Below are 23,969 nucleotides of genomic sequence, written 5' to 3'. Positions count from 1 at the left end.
CATTAAAAATTTGAAATGATGTTTTAAAATTGGATTTTAAAAAGGATCATGCAGGCTGGGATTGTAGCTCAGTGGTAGAGCACTTGCCTAGCACATGTGAGACACTGGAATCAATTCTTAGTGCCACATAAAAATAAATAAATAAAAGAAAGGTATCATGTCCATCTACAACACACAAACAAATAAATAAAAGGATCATGCCTCGTCTTGTTTAAATTGGCCTTTCAGCACAACTGGAATATGTTTTACTTGGGTTTTCACATCATTTTCTAAAAAGGGAAGAAGAAATCAAAGTTATTCATCTGTCATATTTTGTTATATTTAATTTTCTTTCTTCTTGGTATTGTCATTTTACTCTATAACTGCCTAGTATGTGAACTTGTGCACTCGTGTGCACATATGCACACATACATGCAGAATTGTTTGTATTTTTGGATCACTGCTAAAAGACCCTCAGTAAATCTTTTAGTCCTAATGTAACTAAGTGAGTTACGTACATACTTTTGTATATGTTCTTTCTGTGTGCCCTTCTCTTTCGTCTATCTATTCTCACCCCACTTATATGTATCTCACATAATATTTCACAGGGGGCTAATTTCTTTTTTTTTTAATTTTTAAAATTTTTTTAGTCGTAGTTGGACACAATACCTTTATTTTATTTATTTATTTTTATGTGGCGCTGAGGATTAAACTCAGTGCCTCACATGTGCTAGGCAAGCGCTCTACCATTGAGCCACAACCTCAGCCCCCACAGTGGGCTAATTTCTAACATTAAATTTAAATAGGCCAGCTGATATTCATATTACCACTTGACCATAGCATGTGATGTTTCTGCAAAGTATTAATGATATAGCATTGGTGGGTATCTACTAAAAAGATGATGAAAACGCAACCTGCAATCTTATATTGCATTGTTGCCTTATGATGACTTTGATATATTCCTATTCTTCAGCGCTGGTCACCCTTTGTCATTCATTCACTCTAACAAATTCTTTTTTTTTTTTTAATATTTATTTTTTTGAGTTTTCAGCAGACACAACATCCTTGTTTGTGGTGCTGAGGATCGAACCCTGGCTGCACGCATGCCAGGCGAGTGAGCTACCGCTTGAGCCACATCCCCAGCCCTCTAACAAATTCTTGTTCTGCTACTATTAGCACCTTTGCCTCAAGTCAGTAATCTTATAGCTTATTCTTGCCTGTATCACTTCTTGTGTTTTCTATACCCATCTTCTTTGATTCCCCCTCCCTTCACCATAATTGCACCTTTTTTCCTTCTCCCCAGTTTTCCCAGGGGCGGTGCTTGGTGTTATACTAGGGGTGTCTGATGATACCGTCTATAGCTACCACTGGAATTGGGAATCTCTGAGTTGTGTTTACCCAAGACCATTTTGACATTTTTTGTTTTGCCTCTACAATTAAGCTGATGTGTGGGGCACATGAAGGGTAGCCACATTATTTATAGTAACATGGATTATTAATGGAATTGTACTGCTCTGTCTTCTAACCTTTATTCGACTAGTTCCTAACTGAGTAGCATTAACTTTCCCAGACATCAGCTTCCTCTTTTCTTTTTTTTTTAATTTTTATTTTTTTTTAGTTGTAGATGATACAATACATTTATTTTATTTATTTATGTTTATGTGGTGCTGAGGATTGAACCCAGAGCCTCACCTGTGCTAAACAAGCACTCTACCACTGAGCTACAACCTCAGCTCCTCAGCTTCCTCTTTTCTAAAGTGGAGATAATAGCAGTGCCTGTGCCATAGAGTCATTGGGAAGGATTAAGCTAATATGCATAAAGCTCTAAGCACAGCTCTTGGCACTTGGTAACAGTGAATTATGGGACCTGCTTCAGGATTCTATAATTTTTGTGGCACCTGTGGATTGGGGAGGGGAGAGGCTTTGTAGAGAATGTAATTTGGGAGCTAGGTCTTAGAAGGCAAGAAGGTATTAGCTTTCCTTCCATTAGTAGATAAAGAAGAGAAAGATTCTTGGCAGCAATGTGGCTAAAACTTCAGAGACCATGACATAGCTGTGGAAATTGCAGAGTCAACTCTTAGATGAAAGTGGGGAGGCAAGAGGAGGTGAGGCAGAAAAGATACCAAGGACCAATCTCAAAGAACCTTCTAGAGCTTATGTAGAACTTCGAACTGGATCTCCTTTCAGTCCCTCTATTCACATAGTCTGGTTCCTCTGTTAAGCAGTTACATGAATGTCTTTAAGAGCTGCAACAGTGAAAAGGGGGAAAGGGGCAGTGAACTGGCCTCAAATGAACTGGCATCTCTTTAAAGTTAATATTCCTCCTTGAGAATACTACATTAATTGAACATGTGCCTTGCAAGATTCCTTATTGCTGTGTTCCCTGTTGGTTGTCATTCATTAATCTGCTGATTAGTAGCCCTGAACTCTTGTATTCCCCCCACTTTTTTTTTTTTTTTTTTTTTTTTGCATTCCCTTTTTAATATACTACGTTGTTCCCTTGGGACATAAACTCCAGGACCCGTCCCTGGCCTGCTTATGTTTGTTTTCTTTGCCCCTTGTGCCTGCCTCTGCTATAACATTTGTAGTATGTGTTAAGTAATCCTTAAGGTAACATTTTTATTATGTCATAAAAAGTGCATGGCAAATATATTATAACTCACGGACTTTGTTTAAAAATGAACGGATAATTTATTGAGTGTGTTACATGAGCCTTGCTCCCCTCCCCATTTCAGCAGAGACCTGCTGCTCATTTAGCTTAGCCTCCTATTGAGTGCTCCCACCCTGTGACATGCTGGGAAAGCAGAGCCATGGTTGGCTAGAAATGACATCATAGTTTATGTACTCAATAAAAATTTAATTAAGTCATTACAGGAATTGCAGTCATCATTTAACCCTCTGATTTCTTCTGTTTAGTTTATTATTAAACATTCAGTAATACCAGGCACCGAATCCTGATGGCTTATAAAATATCTGCATGAATTTTAATAGCTTAAATAAATGGGAAAATATGAGTAACTGATATAAAAGGAACCTTTCCCATGTGGTAGTGCAGTATGTATGGGTTTTTATAAAAAGCAAATCATTATGGAAAGGATAAAAGTTTAATAAGCAAGCAGCCCAACATTATCCGGGAGGAGTTTCTCTTCTGCTGGGGGCATCTCTACAGACTCTGTGCTCTATACAGAATAATCTGGCAATAAGTAGAAAGAGAACCTGCATACCAGCAAACAAGAGCGTAAGTAGGGAATAAAATTCAGTAGGGTTCACCAGAGGGAATATCCAGTTCCTCTTCACTGTTAGGCTGGCAAGAAAGGCCCAGTGAGGTGAGTTCAGTAGTTCAGGAAGCTGCTGTCACTTTCCCTCACCTGTTGCCTATAGATCACGTTTCTGCACTGATTGAGCTTCCACTGTCTTCCAGGAAGAGTCCTTTTCATGATCTAATCCAGCCTGGTGATGAGATCTGAAAACCATCCCTGTCTGTGGCAACTTGCCATCTCTCAACTGGAGGTGACGGGGAGAGGCAGCTTATAGGTCATTGGACTTAGAATAGAGGACCAGGAGGTAGAGGAACCTTGCTAATAAAGAGCTCCACTCCTGCAGTTTGTTTTTTCTGGGCAACAGACAGCCAGGATGCAGGTGCATCCCAAGAGGAGAACGTGTTTTTGTTCATACTTGGGCCTTGCAGGGAAGCAAGAACTAAGGTTTTCAGATTAATATGTTGGTGATCTCTGAAAATACTCTGCAAAGGGTGAAGTAGGAAAAGTACTGGCCCAGAAATTAGATTCTAATCCTGGTTCTGGCACTAACTTGATGTGTGACCTTGGATGAGTGTCTGTCCCCTTTTGGGCCATCTCCTCAGGGGTATTGAGGTAGGTGATCTCTGAGGGTTCTTCTAGCTCCAGAGCTTAATGGTGTGATTCAACATGTACACTGGTTCAGCAGAGCAGATTCGTGAATGTTTTCCTCTGAGAGGTCCTCCTGCTTTATGGTGTTTGACACCCCTGATGTCTTTTTGTGGCTCAGGTGCTTCTTGCACAGTTAAGAAAACAACTGGCCTGGGAGTAGAAACATGGAAGTTGTTTAGTAGCAAAACGCCAAACAGAACAAAGCAATGGTGTCATTGAACCAAACATGCTCTGAGTGGTACCCTTGTAAAGATTCTGTTAACAGCATATCTGTATGTGCCCCGCCCCTGCCTCTGGCTATGGACCACCTGTTGGGGTGCTGAGATTAATCAGTCACAATGTCTGTGACCCTTGTAGCTTCTAGTTTGGTGAGAGAGGCAAGTGCATAAGCAACTCTAAACCATGTTGTGTACCCAGGGGGAAAAGTGTACACAGTGCTCTGAGAACACACAGGATGGATGGCTGATGCCACCCTGGTTGAAGATGGTGGGAAAGGTTGTGGTTTGCACTCCCCTCTGCCACCAATCACACATTTTCCAGCCTTGAGCCTCACATTTCTCTTCTTGTTTTTGAAAATTATCCATGACTATAAAGTATTGGAACTGGTTTTAGTTTTACATAAACAAACCAGAAGTTATTACTCATAATTCCTTGCCCTGTGTAGTTTACGAAGGCTTTCAGCATATGTTGTTAAATTAATGAATGAATATACACTAACTCATTTGCTCTTGAAAATAACCCTTGTGTGCAGGGCATTTAAAAGACAAGAAAATGGACTTAGAGAGGTTATTTTACTTGCTGAAGATCATATCTGATGTACATAGCAGAACTATGACTTGGACTCAGGATTTCTGATTCCAAATCCAAATCCTTTTGCCTTTCCTGCTCTTCTTCAGACAATAGTTATGAACCACAGGATAAAATCACTCTCAGTCTTTTGATTTGTGATCCTAAGTAAAATTTTCTTCTTGGAGGCAGGCATCTGTGGAATGGAAGGCAGTATGGACTTTGTATTCAGACTGACCTGAATGCCAATCCCAGTTTTATCGCTGATTGCTGTGTGACTTAGGGCAAGTCACTTCACCTCCGTGAGTGCCTCAAGCAGTCACATGTAGGTGATTGTAACACACATCTATCTGCCTCTGTGAACTTCTAGTGGGGATTAGAAGAGATGATGTTAATAAAGCACCTGGCCCATAGCAGGTACTCAGTAAATGGAGATTATGGTGGATGAGGTCATGGAGAGGGTTGTTATTCTCCTATAAGTTCCAAATAATGTTTGGTGGTTTCTAAAACCAGTTAAGTTAAATAGCGAGTCCTTACTCTGTGTTACATACTACAAGAGCTTTCTGCTGGGATTCCAGAGAAGACCAAAACTTGGACCTTGCCCTGAAGTGTATTACTTACTGCCTGAAGGTCAAAACATCCGGTGAACTCCAGGCTCTGAAGGTGCCCTTGACTATTCCCTAATTCTCTGAGGGTCTCTACAATCCCAAGAATTGCCTTTCTAAAACAGTCTCTCAGCATTAGTCTTACTGCTTCCAAGTTGCCCATCTCATTCTTTGCTCCTCTCCACATCCTCAGAGACCCTCGGTGCTCCTCACCATCTCACAGTCATGCCTTTCTCCCTCCTCTTCCCACCTCTGACAGCTTCCCTTTTTTTGTCTTTCATTATGACAAACTCTTCTGAGCAGCCCTTGAGACATTTCTTTCCATTCCCCTTCCTCGACACTCCCAGGTGTTCTTTTTCCTGCTGCTCACCTCTGCACACTTTGTTCTCCCTGTCTTTTTTTTTTTTTCTTTTGTGTTCTCCCTGTCTTGAATGGCCCCTCTCCTCTGCCTCCTGTCATGCCTGTCAGACCTTGTCCCAGGTCCACTTAAGTGTTACTTCCTGGAGCACTCATCCCAAACAAGAAGTCATTGCTCTGAAATTCATTTCTCTCTTAGCACATTTTGAGTAAGGTTTGAGACAACAGGTTGCAGTGTTGTTGTTGTTTTATATGCTCTTTTTCCATAGTAGACTATGTTCATCCAATTAAGACACCATTTTTTATATATCATGTTCATATTATCTAACACAAAACCAGATGTGTAGTTTGGTCAGTTCTTCAAACTGATTGCTTTGTGTAGTTTGACATAAAACCTAAAAAAAGTTGGCGAATTGAGGAGAATTCTGATAGACAAAGGTATTGGGACTGGACTGGCAATTAGACTTGTTAAGATTTCTTTCTCTTTGTTCTACTAACAGTCTGTGACAGCAAAGAGCCTACAGTCATACTTTTTGGCTTTTTTCCTTTCTTTCATCTATTTTGTTTTTGCCCTTTGTTTTTGTAGGTTAATTCCTATGTCCTGAAGAAGAACATGATCCTCATGACAAATAATTTCTATGCAGCAATCTTGGGATATGATGAGGTAAGATCACATGCCAGGTCTTGGGCAGAACAGTGGCCTTCCCTAACAAAGGCTTTTGATCTGAAGGAAGCTTCAGGACCATCTTTACTGCCTGTCGTTATGGCTTAGTATCTATTTCTTCATCTCATTGACTGGTTTACCAGTGCTTGGAAAAGTCAGCACTAAATAATGTGGTCACATCTTAAAGTAGTCAGTGCTTGAGTGCCTGCTGGGTATTGGATAGATAGACACTGGCAAGTCAGACACTGTCTCAGCCCCATTTGCTCCCAGAGAGAGGGACATTCACATGTAGATAGCATGATAGCCAGGCAAACTACGAACTTTTTTTTTCTTTAATTATAAAAGTAGTACATATTCATTTAAAAAGTTTGTGAAATTCTACATAAGTGGTTGAAATATAAATAGAAGGCCCCATTTTCTCTTTTGCCCTTTTCTCTGCCCCAGAGGAAAACTAATATTATTAATAGCCTTTTGGATATCCTTCTAGATATTATCTGTGCATAAATAAGCATATTTTTTCTCCTTTATGCAAATGGAGAGTTACACTCTATACACTATTCTTCAGCTTACTTTTTTTTTTACTGAACCATGTATCTTGGGAATCCTTCCATATCAGAACATTTAACTCTATCTCATCTTTTTTTACTATAAAATATACATAATATAAAATTTTCCATTTTAACAATTTTAAATGTTCAGAATAGTGGCTGTAAGTATATTTGTCTTGTTGTGCTCTGAACACTGATTCCTCTATACCCTCTTTCCTCCATCCCTTGGCAACAGTTTTACTTTTTGTCTCTATGAATTGGAGCTCTCTAGGATCCTCATGTAAATGGAATTTCACTGTATTTGTCCTTTTGTGCCTGACTTGTTTCATTTAGCATAATGTCTTCAAGGTTCATCCATGTTGTAGTGTCTAGCTCATTCCCATCATCCACCCCCACAGAAAAGTTAAAAGACAGAGAATGAGCACCTGTATACATACCACCAGGATTCGCCAGACCTTTTTTTGGTGGGGAGGGGGAATAAACTCAGTGTCTTTGTACTCAGTGTACTCATTACCTCCAGATTTAATGCAAGCATCACCCCCCCTAGGAAGTGATCCCTGACCTTCACCAGGCTTAGCTCATTCAGCCCTCCCTGGACTCTCACAGCTCTTACTATATTAGCATTAACTGTCACCCTGGCTGGGTGTAGATTTTCTTCTGGGAGGTAGCAGTGCCTACTGTGTATATTTCTGTTGCCAGAGTAGTGCTTGGCATTGCAGTAGGTGAGCAGTAAAGAGGGGAGGAAATGAACATGAGGCACTAGAGTTCAGGCTGCATGAAGTGTTATCAGAAAGACAGTAATGAAAGCCAGAAGATAAACTTGTCCCCAAATTAAGTTGAATGACTTGCTTTAGATCATTAAAATTTAAATTGGGGTCTCCAGATTCCCAGTCTACTAGCTATCCTCAGTTATAAGAGAGCAATTTAGACTACATATCATACACATCTCTAGTTTAATATGAGTTTTGATATGAGAATTGCTTATCTGTGTATATTAGTTGCTTTTTTTTTTTTTTGGCTACATCCTCACTCTTTTTATTTTTTTGTTTTGAGACAGGGTCTTGCTTAGTTGCTGGGGCAGGGCCTGAACTTCTTGCTATCCTCCTTCTTTAGACTCCTGAGTTTCTGAGGTACAAGTGTGTGTCACTGCACCTGGTACATACCTGGTTGCTAAATTAGATGCATTCTGATGTCAGAATTCTCTCTCTCTCTCTCTCTCTCCATATATATATTAGTTCATTCATCAGCATTAATAAAAAAATGCACTGAATAGTATCTGTTCCAGTTCATTCTGGTAGGGCCATTTTACCTGAACACACCAGAACCAGATCACAAGTTACCTGGGGTGCTTTTTTTTTTTTTTTTTTTTTTTTTTGGTGCACTGCTGGGGATTGAACCCAGTGTACTCTACCCCAGGTCTCACAAAGTTGTTGAGGCTTTGCTAAGTTGCTGAGGCTAGCCTGGAATTTTTGGTCCTTCTGCCTCATCCTCCTGAGCTAGAATTATAGGCATGGGTCACTGAGCCCAGTCCTTTAAAAAAAAAAAAAAGTATATATATATATATATATATATATATATATATATATATATATATATATATATACACACACACACACACACACACACACACACACATACATATTATGTGTAATATATGTTACATGTATATTATGTATGTGTGTATGTATACACACATACACACACACACACACACACACACATAATTTTATTTTGAGACAGGTCTCACTAAGTTGTTCAAGTTGACCTTAAATTTGTGATCCAGCCTTCCAAGTCACTGGGATTATAACTGTAGGCCACCATGCCATCCTCTCCTTTTTAAATTTAATTTTCTTTTGAGACAGCATTTGAAGCCAGCCAAGTTGCTCAGGCTGACCTCAAACTTTCATCCTCCTGCCTCAGCCTCCTGAGTGGCTGAAATGACAGGTGTGTGCCACCACATCCAGCCCTGTGTGTATATTTAATGCACTAATGTTCTCTCTTGCTTACAGTGTCCTGCAGCTGTCTACATTTTCCCCATTCTTTAAAGCTCATGTCTCCACAACTTTCCCTGACCTTTCTAGATCTCTGGTGCTTTGACTCCACATTTCAACATTCCTGTCCATTTAGCATGTGTTTATTGGGTGTCTACCATGCACTGGGAATATATTGGTGAATCAAGTAAACATGGTCTCTTTCCTACAAAAATTACGTTATTACTGAGAGACAAGCAGACAGTAAACAAGCAGCAAGTAAACAAGTAAATAAATGTCTAATTACAAATAGAATGCAGTGATAGAGAATAACAGGGGAATGAGGAGTCATCAGAGATCTAAGGCTGAAGAATAAGGAGGTCCTGTGCAGCCCATAGGTTGGGGTCTACCATTCAGCTTAGCATTTGTTCACTCTTTCCAATTTTGTTCTGTGCAGCTGTTTGATGTGCACTAGCTTTGTCCCTCCCCTCCCACTAAGATTGCAGGCTCCCTGAGAGCTGAGCCCAGGTTACTTTGACTCTGTTCTTAGTATCATGCTAAGTGCACAATAGTGTTAAATCAGTCTCATCCAAGTGAAACTCTGCCACTCTAAACCCATCACCATAACCATATCCACTAGTGCCAGGACAGCCCCTTGACTTCCTCTCAGTTTCTTTCCACCAGGGTATCTTAATTTCCTGAAGGGATGCTCTCTTTGTACTGTGAGGGAAAGAAGTCATGAGGAAAATTGTGCAACCAAATGCTTAGCTCCTAAGCACCCCTTTTCCTTTTCTGCTTCCTTTGTTTGAAATTTACACTCCCAGACCAGTCTCCCATTTGTTTTTACTGAGTTACTAGCAGTTGGGTGGGTGACCAACTATTTTCTGATCACTTGCACTGTATGCCAGGTACTACATCATGCCTAGAGTGAGGCAGCAGCATCCCCTGACCTCAGCAGTGCTAGCTGGATCTACTTCCATCACCAATTAGCTAACTAACCCTTGAGCCTCAGTACTTATCTTTCACATGGGGGTAATAGTATCTGTGCTACATGCCATATGTACTCATTAAGAGCCGTCTGCATGAAGGAACCCTGAAGATCTGAAAGAGTCAGGTTGTTGGCACTGTTATCAAGTCCTGAGTCTTCTTCAGATTGCTCAGAAATTCCTGCTTATGGATTTTCCCTGCCCCAGCCTTCTTGCATACCAATTGAGGCTGCCTGTTTGTAGCAGGCCATGGCTGCCAGGATCTTCCTGTCCTGGGCTCTGCAAATTGTTCAAGTCCCTGTGATACCCACTCCCATTCTCAGTTTTTCACATATTACGCATGTGGTTCTCTGCCAGCAACACTCTAGCCTGTGCCCAGGGCACTCTAGACAAAGGCAGGGTGTTGTGTTAGCAAATAGCTTGGAGAATGGTGATGTGCCTGAGCTTGTCCTGGGTCCCTATTGCCATCTGCCAGAAGAAGCGTGTTTTCCTGACTCAGCCCTGTTGCCAGGACAATCTTCAGCTATGGGACTGTGAGGTATCTGGAGCAGGTGGAATACTTTTCCACCAAATTGTCACCTTTCCACACTGAACATGGCCCTTCCTGGCAGCAGGCCTGGAACCAGACCTCAAATACCACAGTGCCCAAGAGACCAGACCATCAAATAAAATGGAACAAGTGCTCCTGGGTCTTTGCAATGTTTAGCACTTACAGAGCCTTTCACAGGTATTGTCTTTTAATGTCATCTATGAGACGAGAATTATTCTTGTTTAATTCATGAGAAACTGAGGCTCAGGGAGGGGATTATTCTTTTTTAACTCATGAGAACTGAGGCCTGGGAAGGGTTAATGACTTTTCAGAGGCCACACAGCCATCAAGTAACAGAGCTAGGGGTGGAATTGTGGCTCAGTGATAGAGCACTTACCTCGAAATGTGTGAGGCATTGGGTTCAATTCTCAGCACCACATATAAATAAATGAATAAAATAAAAGGCCCATCAACAACAACAAAAAAAAAAATTACAGAGCTAGCTTTATTTTTTTCTTTTCTTGAGAAAGGGGTCTTGCTATGTTGTCCAGACTGGCCTCAAACTTCTGAGCTTAAGTGATCCTCCCTCCTCAGCCTCCTGAGTGCTGGGATTACAGGTGTGTGACTCTGCACCCAGCTTCAGAGCTACATTTGAACTCCGGCAGTCTGGCTTCAGATCCTGCTGTTTCTTGACTGTATCCACAGCTGCCAGCTACAGCATGCTTCTAAGTGCTTGTATTCAACATATTATACTTTAAAAATGCCTTTACATTATCTTATTTTTATTTAAAAACTTTTTTTGTTACGAGGGATTGAACCCAGAGATAGGTGTTCTATCACTGAGCTACATCCTCAGTCCTTTTTTTTTTTTTTTTTTGAGATGGAGTCTCACTAGATTGCTGAGGCTAGCCTGGAACTTGAGCTCCTTCTGCCTTAGCCTCTCATGTTGTTGGGATTACAGGTGAGCACCACCATGCCTGGCACATTATCTTATTTTTTATAATTCAAAGATGCTGTAAGTAGAGCAAGTATTTTCATCTCTTTAATAGCTGAGAAGTTTGAGGCTCAGGTTTAACCATCACCATTGAGCTTGGCATGGCAGAACTAGTTCTTGATCCAGCCTTCCAACTCCAAGTCAGCACTTCAGTTCCACACACTATTTTGGCACTCAGACAAAGCAATTTCCCAGGGCCTTTCCCTCAGTCACCTCCATCCCTCTCTTCCTGAGAGATCTAAGCTAGAAAATGGCTCTAGTTAGCCTCTGTGATATTTGGGCTTCCCAGCAGAATTCTCTGTGCCAGGAGAGGCAGTATCAGGCATATACAGATTCAGGCTCTGCACATTGCCCTTGGTGGCCCTCTGTGGCCCATGGCAATCCTGCTGAACATCCTGTTCCTCTACTTAGGGAGAGGCTGGGCCAGTCAAGGGCAACCCAGAGGTGAGTGACAGTGAAGGCAAGGTTCCTGGCTCCCTTTCTAAAGAACCAGCTGCCTCATAGATGGGTGCCCTTGGACCAAGCAAGAAGGTGTAGTCCACACCCACTTTCATTCCTGGGAAAACACTCAAAACACTGTCAGCCATGCTGTGAGCAGCAGCACAGGCACTGCTGCTACCATTTCTCTTCTTGGCCTCTCAGTCATTGGCTGGGCCAGGCATGGTGAGGTGTTGTGCTGGGAGGGTCAATCAAATGTGAGTCCCAGCTCTGCATCACCTCAGTCAGTGACTTGTACCCTCTGGGCCCCAGGTTTTTCCTCTGTGTAAATTGAAGAAGTTGGACTGAGTGCTCTTGTAAGACCCTTTCCACCTCTGTGGTGCAGCTGCCTCATTTCCCCCTCACTGTCTCTGTGAGGTCCTTCTGAACCAGTTCTTTGTTTGCTCTTGTGTTCACAATATCCCCAGTTTTTGTATCATGGCCCTGCAGTACTCTCTGGAAGACTAGTTGTTATACTCTGTGTTCCAGGGGATCCTTTCAGATGATCATGGGTTGGCTGCTGCCCTCTGGAGAACCTTCTTCAACCAGAAATGTGAAGACCCCAGACAGCTTGAATTGCTGGTGGAATATGTGAGGAAACAGGTGGGTGCCCTTTACCCCCCAGCAGAATCTTTTGAAAAGTGGGTCATCTTGAGGTTATGGGTGCTAGACTTTTAGGGAAACATGGGAGACTGAGTTGCCAGAGACCTGACTGCAGGAATTCTGACTTGATCATATAAGCAGCAGGCACCGATTAAGAGCTAGCATCCTCTGTGTGTCTAGCTGTGAACTAGGTCAAGGACCCAGGGAATATAATACAGAAGGAAGGACACTGAGTAACTTCCTGCTTTCAGAAAATTGTAGTTGTTATCCATTCTGTATACATTGCATTACCTACTATGTGCCAGATACTGTACTAAATGCTGGGCTCACGGAGTCCTGAAAGATACATACAGGCATGGGGCATATTGGCCCACCTATGTAGCCCCCTTCTATATCCACTTAGAGTCCAGGATGCATTTCCTATTCCTGACTTGCAGGACCAGGTTCTAAGCAGTATTCCACAGATACACCCCTAGAATCTTCCCACTGGCTGCTGTTCATTGTCTAGCAGGGTCTCCCCACTTCAAGTCCTCACCTCTCTAGCTCCTCAGGGCTCCCTGACACCAGAGCTTCTAGGAGAAGCTCCACTGCAAGGACTGCATTACTACACAGCTTTCTCAACCCCGTGGAGAATTAACTCCTTGATCTCCCTGTCCCCAGATTCTATAAAGATGAGAAACTCAAACTTTCTAGATGAGTAGGCCGAGTGAAAGCAGAACATGGAGGCTTTTCCAGGGTCTCCCAGTGAGTCAGCTTACACAGTTGGCCTCAGACCCCAAGCTGGGTGATTCATGTCATCACTAAAGGCCTCAGCTGCTGCAGACAGCTCATCAGCTTGGCTGCCCATGAGTCACACCTCTGCTTCATGGACCTGGCCCTGGAGCTGAAGGGGCCTCACCCAGTTGTTCTCTGGTTCACCTGTATCCACGGCCTTCAAACCTCCAACAGCCGGGAAAAGGAAGGGCTATTGGCTCTTTTGCAGTCATAGCCAATAGGACTACCTAGTTGATTGCTGGAAAGGTGACATATTGAGGCTCTTCAGACTCAGAGGGTAGAGAACCCAGAAGCCAGAACTTCTGTTTGACTATTCAAATCTGTCAGAGCCAGGGAGAAGGCACTGGGGCCAGAGTGCTCCACCCACGGAGAATTCTGAGACTCTCACTGTTGACTGGACTCGCCCTCAGACAGGAGTAGCAATTGGCAAAGCAAATGCAGTTTTCTGAGAGACCCACCCAACTTTTCCATCTGCCATGGTGGGCATATGCCAGAGGCCACACACAACAAAGGCACAGCTGGGACCTCTCCAGAGACCCCAAAGAAGGGGTTGATACAACCAATATCCCTATATAGAAGTTCTTATATAGCCCCAGTGAGAGTCAGGAAAACAGTGATGGGGGCCCTTAGGAAAGTAGGGAACTTTGATGGGGACCCAGTTCTGTCAGCAAGCCTTTGAACACTTGCCATGCCAGGCCCTATTGCTGGGAGAGCAGATTAACTAGGCCTAGTCCTGCGTTTGAGGAGCCAGTCAGGCACATGGCTAGTCCTGGAGTAAGTCAGTCTGCCCTGTGATCCAGGTAGACAGAGTGTTGGGGAAGGACCAAGAGAGAGGTGTGTTCTGTCCAGGTGGATCCGGAAAATCAGGAAGCTGAACCTTGAGCAGACTTCAGTCCTATTCCTGGTGCTGCTTGGTAACCAGTGTGGGTCATGTGGAGGTTTACAACTCAGGAGATAGGCAGTGGTAGCTTAGGGGCAGAAATGTAGTCGCTAGAAAGAGGAGTGGACTTTAGGAAAGATGGCAGTTCAGTTGAACTTCTTGCCCTGGAAAAGACATAAGGCATGTGAAATTCTAGACCTGAAGTATATCAAGAGGCTAGGGTTGAGTTCAAGGTTCAGCAGTTTGAAGATGGGTCAATAAGAGTGATAAGTTCTTGGAAGAGGGATATAATCCTAGGCTTAAGATGAAGCTTTCCCCCAAGGAAGCCACATCTGTCTAGATACAGTGGTGCTTCCTGCTGTGATTCAGTTCTCACAGGAGATGTTGCTGTCCACTTGTAAGCGTTTCCCATCTGCAGCCCTCCTTACTAGCAGGCAGCCAGGGACTCCTCCAGAGATGCTTTCACCTCCTCATTAGCCCATCTGTCTCTTGCACAACTGCCTCACCCTTTCCCCTGAAGCTCCTTCTGTTTGCCTGCATCATAGGTGTTCCTTCTCCACATGGAGGGTTGTGCACCTGGAGTCCTTGGGCAGGTCTAAAAGCATTCAGGGGATTGCCCAGGGCAGTGGCAACTGGAGCTCACCCTCCGAGTGCCAAATGGGCTGGAGGTTAGTAAGAAGTTAGTTAGAAGAAAGTCCAGAGTGGACATGATCACTTTCTCCAAATGTCAGAACATCTGTCATTTGTGGGGAGCAGAAGGATAGGCATTTGGTTCCCACCCCGCCTTCCCCCGTTTTAGCAGGAACACTTGAGGATCAGTGGTGAAAGCTATAGGAGAGCAGCAGGGGCATTTCTGGGATGATGACCATCCTAACAGCAGAACTGTGAGGCTCTGTCAGACTTCCCCACCCACCCTAGATGGGGCACTCTGGAAGACAAAAGGCATGTGTATTAGCAAAAAAGAGAAAAAAGAAAAAGTTTGGGTGATCAGCTCTGTGCAGATAACTTTATCTTTCCCCGTGTCCAAGAAGGTTCACATTCTGTCCCCCCACAAACAAGGGAACATAGATCTCCGAGAAGGGAAGGAGTAAAATTGGGATTCTTTTATCCCAGCAGTGTTGGATGGGGTGACTTCTGTAAGTTGCAGACTGACTTTCTGGCCTGCAAAAACTTTGTAGGGAGAGTGCAGCAGGGGGAGAAATGTCACTGGGGTGTGTAAGTTCAGAGGTGTGATGGGGAATTCCCTAAAATCTTTCCAGGGAGCTTCTTCCCCCAGACTTGTTTCTCCAGATCTCCTTAAAGTAATAATCTGGGAAATCAGAGTCACCTGGCCTGAAAGTTGGATGGTCAGAAGCCCCAGACTCCCTCCCCTTCCTCTTCTTGAGGAAGCTGGTTCATTATGCCACCTTTTGTGTGTCCAGCTCCTTTCCTTGTCCTCTGATCCCTGCTCTTCCTGCTGCAGATGCAGTACCTGGACTCCATGAACGGTGAGGATCTGCTTCTGACAGGGGAGGTGAACTGGCGCCCTCTGGTGGAGAAGAATCCACAGAGCATCCTGAAGCCCCAGGCTCCCACTTATAATGATGAGGGTCTTTGAGAGGCTGGTCCCTCCAGACATGTGGCCAGCTGGCTTTGAGGAACCTCAGCAAGAGAAGTGCCTGTTTGGCCCAGGATCCTGCAGAAAGTGGCCTGAACTGACCTTTGAACAGCAGCTGTCAAATACCTGGCCCCATTTATGTTGTTTCCTCTTAGTGTGCCCTGGAGTCTGATCTGCTTGGGGGTAATAGTACAGGGAAAACTCCTAGCTCTTCTGACACATCCTCAAGAGGATCCCCAAGAAAGAGCACCCTGAAGCACATATTCCCCAAGTCCTTCCAGCACCACTTGTGACTGACAGCTCTTCCTTGAGGCTTACCAAGGGCTGGGGTAGGTTAGAAAGGAGATACCTCTATCAAGGGCTTGCTGTAGCCTAGGAGCAGTTTGCAATGCTGCCGGGTCAAGACGGGTAGCCATACTCTGTCCCCCAGCTTTGAGACATAGGGTTGAGTTGGCCATTAAAAGAAACAGAGACTTATCTCTGCCATGGCTTTTATTTATTCCAGGGTCTTTTAGGAACTTCTATGAGGTGATGGATGCCATAGGCTAAGGAGCACTTCCCAACTCAGTTAAAGACAGAGAGAGAGGGGAGAGGTCAGATAGTCTCTGCTGCTGCCGATGCCTCTGGTTCTCAGAGATGTGTCACTCTGGCCAACACACAGTCTGCCAGGCCATCCTCTGGTAGCCAGGAGAGGTCTAATGGCCAAGGGGGCTTGTGGCATCTTAAGTCATTTAAAGAGACCTCAAGAACAAAGGTCCCTTTGTTAACCCCCATTGAACGGAGTGAAAAATATGCTGTCTTTCCTCTCTGGGCCTCCCCTTATATGAGATATGGGGGCAAAAAGAACATTCTTCCTGGCCTCATTGTACCTTCCCTCGACCCAGTCCCATGCCCAGCTCTGTATCCCTTTTCCAACCCTGGAAAATGTGCTGCAGAGCCACCTTGTCTGAGCACTGGAGTACCAGTTCCCCTCATCCCTTGGAGTGTGGATCATTTCTTGGGGGATTTTCTTAAATTGAAGAAAGGGGGCGGGGAACCATCTTGCCCCTCCTTCCCCCATCAAAAGTCCTTCACTGAACTTGCTATAAAATGAGTCATATAAAGAAACTCTATACGGGTGAGGTATATCCCACTTCTGTGAAAACATTACAAATCAAACCGCCTTCTCTTGGTTTATTTAAGATGCTTTTGTTGCAAGCGGAGCTCCAGAGTGAAGCCTCCTCTGTGTGTGTGAGATAATAACACCTTGTAACTCATTACAGCTGGGCACTATTTACATAAACCAGAGCTGAGCCAGGCAGGAATTTGCTGATTAATTTATTTTTAATGGAGTGAAGTATACCATGCACCAAAATAAACTTTACTGTGTGTACCTAACTGCTCCTGGAATGGATGGAAAAATTAATGGAACAGATTTTGGCTCCCAGCTCTGCACATTAATTCATATATAAAAGTTATTTGAGCATTAACCCATTTGCTGCCCAGAAGCTCCCTAGCCACAGATCCCAGCTCACATCAGTTTAGCTACTGGGCTTCCTTTAGAATTCCAGCACCTCAGCTTGGGAAGGAACTTTAAAGGTCACTTGGGTCAGCCCTGGTCCAGAACTTGATTGCCCTTCATAACATCCTGGTTGGCCTACGTTCATGCAAGTTCTAGCTGAATCCCTCCAGCAGCAAATAGATGGTCCTTGCTTGCAGAGCTGTATCCACAGGATTCAGTAATCATCAGACACAGCAACTCGTGACATTTCAAGCCATGTTTGAAAGAGCCAGATTGGATCTGTCATGTCTCTGATGTCCCGATGCCAGCCTGTCTCCCCTTCAAGATAAAAAGCTAAGTGACTTGGAGGCTTCAGGCTCTTCTTTGATCCCTTTCCATTCCAGCCTGTCTTTGTAGATCTCTAACCCATTTCTTCCCTGAGCAAATGGAACCACTTGGGGTTACCAGAAGGGACCACATCGTGTGTTTTCTCCACCAGAACTCATCTCTTTCACTGCTGACTAAAGAAATCCTCGAATGTCACCTCTCCTGTTTCCCTTAGGCCTGGGCACACTGTCCACAGGACTCTTTACAGTGTCCTCTGCTCACTTAGCACCTCCCTTGCCACATGAGGTGATTTTTTTCCCCATACAGCTGCCTCGCACATAGCCCTGTGAGGAGCTTCCATGTAGAGTGGATGCTGTGTTGGTGTGGATCACCCAGTGCTCAGCAGAGTATCAAGTATACACGGTATCTGTGTATACTTCGATAAATGAGAAAATGAATGAACAACTAAAATCATCAGTCATTATCAGTATAAGCCCAATTTTAATAAATTCGTTTCTAGACCATTCTCAGTCTGACCTACAGTTCAGCTTATTTGAACAGTAATAGTAAAATATTAAGCACCTCCTTTTGCTTTAGCATAGGAACCAAAACTAAAAGCTCCAGCTAAATGTTTTTCTAATGTAAACTGTTATTTTACAAAACAAGAGAAGGATATGATCTCTTGCCTCCAGAGAGATTGCTTTTTAGGAATGATTTTGTCATTTGTGTTCCATACTTCTCGGGGAGGGGGAATCACAGCAAATTTAAGAGACATGTTTATAATAAAACTAAGGCTATATTAAAGCAAAGTTTGAAAGATAACATGCACATATTATTGCAAGGGAAGAGAGGGGAAAAAAATAGAAATCCTAGGCTGCTAATCGTCAACTTTCCTGACTTCTTTATAATAAAATATTTTAAATGCATTGTTTCACCTAGTCCTGTAAAATAGTTGCTCTCCTCATCATTTTTCTTATCCCTTTTCCACAACTGAGGAGACTAAAGTTCAGAGAGGTCTAGAGAGTTATCCAAGAGTGCTTCAGCCTACATCATGTGACCCCAGCACTCCTGCTCCTTCTCCAGACCACACTGCCTCCCTCAGGTCAGTGAGGAGATCTGCACCTGTCCTTCTGGCAGCCCAGTATGGAAAAGGGAAAGCCTTAAGGTTCCCATTGTCACATAAAAGAAAGTCTGTCTGCTAATTCATCAAAAAAATACAAACATTTTCCTTACTCTTTGGAGAAAAGTGTTTTATAAACATTTGCAAATAAGAAACAATAATGTGAACACTGCCTCCAAAGTTTCAGTTTTGCCTAAATTTTTTTTTTTTTTTTAATTGCTGAAGCTGGCTTTGAGCTGGTGACCCTAGTGCCCCAGCCTCCTTTGTTACAGCAAGCTTATATTAAAACCCAGGCTAGGGCTGGGGATGTGGCTCAAGCAGTAGCGCGCTCACCTGGCATGCGTGCGGCCCGGGTTCTATCCTCAGCACCACATACAAACAAAGATGTTGTGTCCACTGAAAACTAAAAAATAAATATTAAAATTAAAAAAAAAAAAACAGGCTACATTTCAGCTGCTATTTTTATAAATTGTTTTTAGTTGTTAATGGACCTTTATTTTATTCATTTATTTATATGTGGTGCTGAGAATTGAACCCAGTGCCTCACACATGTGAGGGAAATGCTCTACCCCTGAGCCACAAGCCCAGCCCTCTGCTATTTTAAAAATTTCTGCTCTAAGACACAGCTTGGTATTTTCACTTATTATCTCATTTAGTCCTCATTGACAGTCCTATGGGGGTAAGTGTGAAGTTCATGTAACACCTGAGAGAAACAGATATGATGGAAGGTCCTGCATGCTGTGCACACTTGTGTGCTCTGACCACCCAAGTTCTCTGCTTTTACTTCTGGAAGGGAATTCTAGATGGAGGATGGGGCAGTTGTGCTGTAGCTAAGAAGTTTAGAAATAAATAAATAAATAATGAAAGCATTATTCCAGCTACATGGGCTGGTGTGTGCACATAGACAGCTAACTGGGAAAATCACAAGAAGGATAGAAATAAGGAAAGCTTTGAAGACAGGATAGGATTTAGGGAGGTGGAAAGAAAAACAGGAAGTGTAGAACTGCCCAGATGAAGGCAGGAAACAGGAAGCTCTTCAGACCCAAGTGGACCAGTGGAGTTGGCTGCTAAAGGAAGGAAAGGTTGCACAGTTCAGGGGGCCAGGAGTGGGCTTGGCCAGATACCATGCTATCTGACAGGCTGCAGGGAGGTGCATTTGCCCTAAGGGTTGAGGCTTATCAGAACCAAGATACACAGTGGTGTGCAGGATAAATTGGCCCAGCCAGGAAGGGAGTCTAGTAGAGGTTCTAGGGGGTGGGAGTAGAAATTCAAAGAAAAGTTAAAATTCCAGAGACATCTCAGAGAAAAAACTCACCTAACTGCTCAAAATGCCTAAAGAAGGGGAGCAGCCACAGAACTCCCCTGGGGCCAAGGGTGGTGCCATCTGGTGAAAGACAGGCTGAAAAAGAATTGTATTTACATTGTGTTTTTCCAAATGGTGATTACAACATCCTATAGGCTGGGCTGGGCAGGGACTGCTGCCCCATCATGTGGTAGTGAAACAGGTTCACTCTTACCGGTATGAGGCAACCCCATAGCACGAACACTCACATGTCTCTTCAGTCCTACCCCATTGCTTTTGGTGCACACTGGAGTATCTGCATGGGGAACCAAGCTGGTGGGAGGTGGACTTCAGGCAGTAGAGGTGCCCCCGGGAAAGGCAAGGAGTATAGAAAGGACACAGGAAATCATGAACCTGCATGAATTCCCAGAGGTGAGGGTAACCCAGAGACTAGGACAGGGAGGCAGAATCCCTCACAGGAGGTGGTAGGAGGTTCGAGGGTCACTTCCAGAAGGACTCAGTTGGACCTGCTGCAGAGTAGGGGCCAGGGAATGAGCTGGAGAGCTCAAGGGTTTCTGACTATTCAGAAACATAATTGTAAAGAGAATAGATGAGTGGTGAAGACAGCAGAGTATGGCAGCAACTGTTGGTATTTTGGGATGTGCTAGCTGAGAAGAAACAGAAAAACCAGGCAGGTTTTAGGAGAGAGGTGAAAACTCAAGGGAGATGTGTGAAGGAGGTGGGGGATTCCAATTAAATGTAGAGCACCTGCCAGGTGCAGTGGCCCATGCCCAGTAGCTCAAAGGCTTGGGACAGGAGAGTCATCAGTTCAGAACCAGCCTCAGCAAAAGCAAGGCACTAAGCAACTCAGTGAGACCCGGTTTCTAAATAAAATACAAAAAAGGGTCTGGGGATGTGGCTCAGGGGTGTAGTGCCCTTGAGTTCAATCCCCAGTACCCCCTCCCCACACACAAAAATAAAAAGTAAAAAGGGCTGGGGATGTGGCTCAGTTGTTAAGCCATCCCTGGGTTCAATTCCCGGTAACCTCCCCTCCCACGCCCTGACACACACACACAAAGTTAAGCACTTAGGGGAATAGGAAACTCCCATGAATGTCAGAGATACTTATTGCTATCAAAATCTAATGAAAATGGAGGTCTGGCTTGAGAACCCAGTCGGTGTTGGAAGAAGGGAATCTTTTCCTGAGGCCAGATATTGGAAGAACACATACAGGGAGGGAGACTAGGGATTCCTGAGGTGAGGCACAGAAGGAGAGGACAGCTCATGCCAACTGGTCTTGATGCCCAAGAAATCTAGAATTTATCAATCACTGGACTAATAATGTGTGAAGGAAGGAAGCTGGCTTGTTTGTGGGCAGGGAACAGGAACTTTGGCTTGGTCCTGCCCACTTCCAGCCTTCTCCCCGCTGTATCCATCATGTGTTGCTCACCCTATCCACCAGGTGTCCCTCTTCCCACTCACCCCTACCCCTGGTGCTAACCACCCATCAAAGGCTTTCTGTGCTAGCAGGGGACAAGTTCAGAATGGATGGGGAAATAAGACATGAGCCAGATGGACATCATTCTAAGACAGATGCCTTAGAATCACAGCCTCTGGAATAGGAGTCCCCTATGTTTCTCCTGTGGTAAAAAAGCAATAAAACTTCTTTTTCCTTTTCCTCAAAACTGTGTTCTCATTATTGGATTGACAATGGGGACAAAGACCAAGTTTTCCATAACAAATTGGTGATTCAAATGGGACTTGAGAACAGCCCTCACTCCAGCTTTCTGGGGCAAGCCTGGTACTCCAAGCAACGCCACTTCTATGCCGAGGATGCAAGGTGGCTGGCAAAGTTGTTGAGAGCTAACTGCTGGAAAGTTAGGAGTTGAGTGAGTTTGCCTTGGGTTGAACCAGAAAAGCTATTCCTATAAGTAAAGAGGGACAAGGGATGTCCCAGCAGCTGCCAAAGCTCCTCTTGCTTCAAGGAACTCTTGCCTTCTCTCCTGGAATGGTATGGGTTGCTACATCTTGGTCCACTTCAAGAAAAAGGAAACTGCTGGGGTTGTGGCTCACAAATGGTAGAGCACTTACCTAGCATGGGGAGGCACTGGGTTCGATTCTCAGCCCTGCATAGAAATAAATGAATAAAATAAAGATCCAGCAACATGTAAAAAAAAAAAAAAAGAAAAGAAAGAAAAAGGAAACTGAATACAGTAAAGTCACTACTTCTTTGGCCATCTGCATGATCCTTTCCCTAGGTATGCATTGTCCAGTCACCTGCTAACTGCCACCATGGACCTCTGCACCATTCTGATGCGGAATACCCCCATGCCTCACCTAATAAAGAACAAGGGCTTTCGGTCACTTTCCCCAACTTGCCCTCTTTCTATAGGAAGCAGTTTAGAGATGCCATAGCCCATCTTTCCATAGAAATGGAATGTAGAAATTAACAGTGGGGAAAGATAACAGTGGTCCACTTTATGCTTTGAATATAGCCCTTGCTGCTCTGTTACTGCAACTTATTTTTAAAACAGACATGTTCTTTCTCTTCCTCTCCCTCCTCTTCCCTAACTTTCCTCATCCTTGGTTTTGGGGAAAACAGGATTGCCTCTCTTCCCCATCCTAGGCAGAGTTATCTGTCCTTGAGCACACACCAACCACAGGAACAAAGTAATCCAGACTTGGGGATGGCACCAGATGATCTAAGAAATGACTATCTTCCAAATTAACAAGTCAATAACAACTCCTGACAGAGAACATGAGGAATGTAGCCTTTAATCATCTCTTTAAAAAAAACGCTGTTCATGGATGAGATGGCACACACCTGTAACCCCAGCAACTAAGGAGGCGGAGGCAGGAGGATTGCAAGTTCAAAGCCAGCCTAGGCAACTTAGAGAGGCTCTAAGCAACTTAGTTAGATCCTGTCTCAAAATTAAAAAAAAAAAAAAAAAAAAAAAGAATTAAGGATGCTCAGTGGTTAGGCACTCTGGGTTCAATCCCCAGTACCAAAAACAAACCAAAAAAATCCATGTTCCCCCCTAATGGGGAGACTCCTCTAGGACAGGAGTCCCCTTGTTTCTCCTTTGCTAGCAAAGCAATACAATTTCTTTTTCCTTTTTCTAAAAAAAAAAAAAAAAGTTTTTATCAGTATTACTGATACAGTTGATTGGAGAACATAACTTTCACTTACTAGCCAAACGAAATTGCTAACATACTCCCACAACTAGGCATCCTGTCCACCCATGAAAGGGCAGACCTGTCCCTTGTAGGGGCAGGATCTCCTCTATAGGTTTACCCAGAAGTTGGATGGAGAATGAGATACCTTGAACTACAGCAGAACTAACCAGAGGCAGAGAAAGAAAAAGGAGAATCAAGAAAGACCTGAGTCTGGCTCCTTCCCTAAGCCACCAATCAGACAAGTCATTCCTCTTCCTTTGGGAAGGAAGGAGCAAGTAAGGATGCAGAAGAGGAAGTGGTACTTCCTCTTCCAGAAAGTGGAGTGGGAATTCCTCCTCTTATGGAAACACTAGTGGCACAAGTCTCCCACAAGTGGCTGCCCAAATGTTTGGCATTCCAGAGGGGGTGTGAATGCCAGACATGTGCATGTGTGTGCAGAGGGAGAGAAGACCTTGCCACCTTGCCTCCTGTGAGATGGGTGAAATGAGAGATGGGATCCCAGAGGCAGTAGTGGGAGTGACCAGCTACACTGTACTGGCACAGTCCAGTGGTGACCTTCAGGGCTAGCCTGTGGAAGACCAGGGACTATCCAGGAAGAGATCCTTGGGTTCTTCTGGTCACTGCTTCATCTGCATTCAGGCCTCCATTGAGTCCCTTCCCTTTCACAGCCTGAAAAGCTCTAGAATTCAGCATGCACTGAGCTATTGCAACTACTTTTGTTGGAGCTTGGTGCAGATCAGCACTTCTATCTCAGAACAATCTGGTGAAGGAGGTGCTGTTGATCCCATTTTATAGATTAAGCCCCTGTGACTTAGAAGTTCATCTCTCCCATTAAGCAACACAGCCACTGCTCCAAGCACAGGCTCTGACTCTTTCCAGTGACACAACCACAGCCCCTAGGTAGGCTCAGTCCTACATCCCAGCCC

At 44.0% G+C, this 23,969-nt stretch overlaps 1 protein-coding gene across 2 annotated transcripts in view; it reads left to right on the top strand.

The window, feature by feature from the left end:
* Nucleotides 1–17,034, top strand: part of Uqcc1 (ubiquinol-cytochrome c reductase complex assembly factor 1) — a 90,231-nt gene extending 73,197 nt beyond the window's left edge. For both annotated transcript variants that reach the window (XM_076851743.1, XM_076851744.1), the window contains exons 8-10: nt 6,222–6,299; nt 12,293–12,406; nt 15,523–17,034. In XM_076851743.1, the coding sequence (XP_076707858.1) occupies nt 6,222–6,299; nt 12,293–12,406; nt 15,523–15,657 (327 nt within the window). In that variant the 3' untranslated portion in view covers nt 15,658–17,034. The remainder of the gene's footprint in view (nt 1–6,221; nt 6,300–12,292; nt 12,407–15,522) is intronic.
* The last annotated feature ends 6,935 nt before the right edge of the window (nt 17,035–23,969 follow it).

Source organism: Callospermophilus lateralis, chromosome 3 (genome assembly GCF_048772815.1).
Source record: "Callospermophilus lateralis isolate mCalLat2 chromosome 3, mCalLat2.hap1, whole genome shotgun sequence".
Lineage (NCBI taxonomy): Eukaryota > Metazoa > Chordata > Mammalia > Rodentia > Sciuridae > Callospermophilus > Callospermophilus lateralis.
Note: the sequence above shows the minus strand (reverse complement) of the source record. Positions and strands in the feature narration are given on the sequence as shown.